General features: G+C 44.2%; 1 protein-coding gene across 1 annotated transcript; it reads left to right on the top strand.

The window, feature by feature from the left end:
• Window positions 1-308: 308 nt before the first annotated feature.
• Window positions 309-1457, top strand: LOC308504728 (eukaryotic translation initiation factor 2 subunit 2-like; the record flags this gene model as incomplete). Its single annotated transcript, XM_081065912.1, has 1 exon — window positions 309-1457. The coding sequence occupies one exon, from the start codon at window positions 309-311 to the stop codon at window positions 1284-1286; it is 978 nt and encodes a 325-aa protein (XP_080922038.1). The 3' UTR covers window positions 1287-1457.
• Window positions 1458-1775: the final 318 nt, after the last annotated feature.

The following is a 1775-nucleotide window of genomic DNA, read 5'->3' as shown; positions in this document are numbered from 1 at the left end:
CTACCACTTTGCCTCTTTCCCATTCTTTTTCATGTTTTTGTCTTAAGCACTCTCAGAAGTGAGAGGCTTTCTGTGTGAATTGCAGGAGTTTCTCTCCTGAGTCATTTTTGTGGTGTTGCTGCATTCAGAGGGCTTTCTTTAGTCTTGCAAAGGGCATCCCCCTGGCCAGAAGTTCGAACTCCCCTCATTAGAAAAGCAGGCTCCAGTGCGGTGGTGGGAGAGGTGTCCGCAGGAGCAGTGCTGCCGCTGGGGCCTGGGGCTGACCCGTCCGACTTCCCGTCTGTGCCGAGCCCAGTCAAGCCACAGCCATGTGGCTTGACTGCAAGAAGAAAAAGAAAAAGAAGAAGCCTTTTATGTTAGATGAGGAAGGGGATGCCCAGACAGAAGAAACCCAGCCTTCAGAAATGAAAGAAGTGGAGCCAGAGCCAACTGAGGACAAAGATGTAGAAGCTGATGAAGAGGACAGTAGGAAAAAAGATGCTTCTGACGATCTAGATGACTTGAACTTCTTTAATCAAAAGAAAAAGAAGAAAAAAACAAAAAAGACATTTGATATTGATGAAGCTGAAGAAGGTGTCAAGGATCTTAAGATTGAAAGTGATGTTCAAGAACCAGCTGAACCAGAGGATGACCTTGGCATTATGCTTGGCAATAAAAAGAAGGAAAAGAAGAACGTCAAGTTCCCAGATGAGGATGAAATTCTAGAGAAAGATGAAGCTTTAGAAGATGAAGACAGCAAAAAAGATGATGGTATCTCATTCAGTAACCAGACAGGCCCTGCTTGGGCAGACTCAGAAAGAGACTACACATATGAGGAGCCACTGAATCGAGTGTTCAACATCATGAGGGAAAAGAATCCAGATATGGTTGCTGGAGAGAAAAGGAAATTTGTCATGAAACCTCCACAGGTTGTCCGAGTAGGAACCAAGAAAACGTCTTTTGTCAATTTTACAGATATTTGTAAACTATTACATCGTCAGCCCAAACATCTCCTCGCATTTTTATTGGCTGAATTGGGTACAAGTGGTTCTATAGATGGTAATAACCAACTTGTAATCAAAGGAAGATTCCAACAGAAACAGACAGAAAATGTTTTGAGAAGATATATCAAGGAATATGTCACCTGTCACACGTGCCGATCACCCGACACAATCCTGCAAAAGGACACCCGACTGTATTTCTTACAGTGTGAAACTTGTCATTCTCGATGCTCTGTTGCCAGCATCAAAACCGGCTTCCAGGCTGTCGCAGGCAAGCAAGCACAGCTACGTGCCAAAGCTAACTAATTTGCTAATCACCACTGATTTTGCAAAGTGTGTTGTGGAGATTTGGCTGGACAGGTTTACCATCAGAGTGAATATACATTATATTAAAAACAAGATAGAAAAACTGCCAAGCTCTTTGGCGTGCAGCTGGTCTGAAATCCTTGCAAGATGCCGATGCAAGCTGTTGACATACTCCCATGCCTACTTTAACAACTGTCAGAGAAACATGATGGGTAAGGCGGTGCTTTTTTTAAATCGTTCATAGACTTCTGTAAAATGCAAGATAAATTAAAGTTATTATAATAGTGGGGAAAAAAAGCAGGCTTGATTTGGAGGAAGATCTGAGAAGCTGCCTCGTGTTCTGTGGTTGGTTCTGATCCACTTGTGAGCAACCTCCCTTGAGGCCCAGGAAAGAGGTCATTCTGTTGTGGGCTGGGCCCGGAGGCTCTTACAGGTCATACCACGCAGCAGGTATGGGGCATCAAGTCTTCGGGCAGGTTGCACACCCAC

This window comes from Rhinolophus hipposideros (genome assembly GCF_964194185.1).
Source record: "Rhinolophus hipposideros genome assembly, chromosome: 11".
NCBI classification, from domain to species: domain Eukaryota; kingdom Metazoa; phylum Chordata; class Mammalia; order Chiroptera; family Rhinolophidae; genus Rhinolophus; species Rhinolophus hipposideros.
The sequence above is the reverse complement of the archived record's forward strand: the minus strand, read 5'-3'. Positions and strand labels throughout refer to the sequence as shown.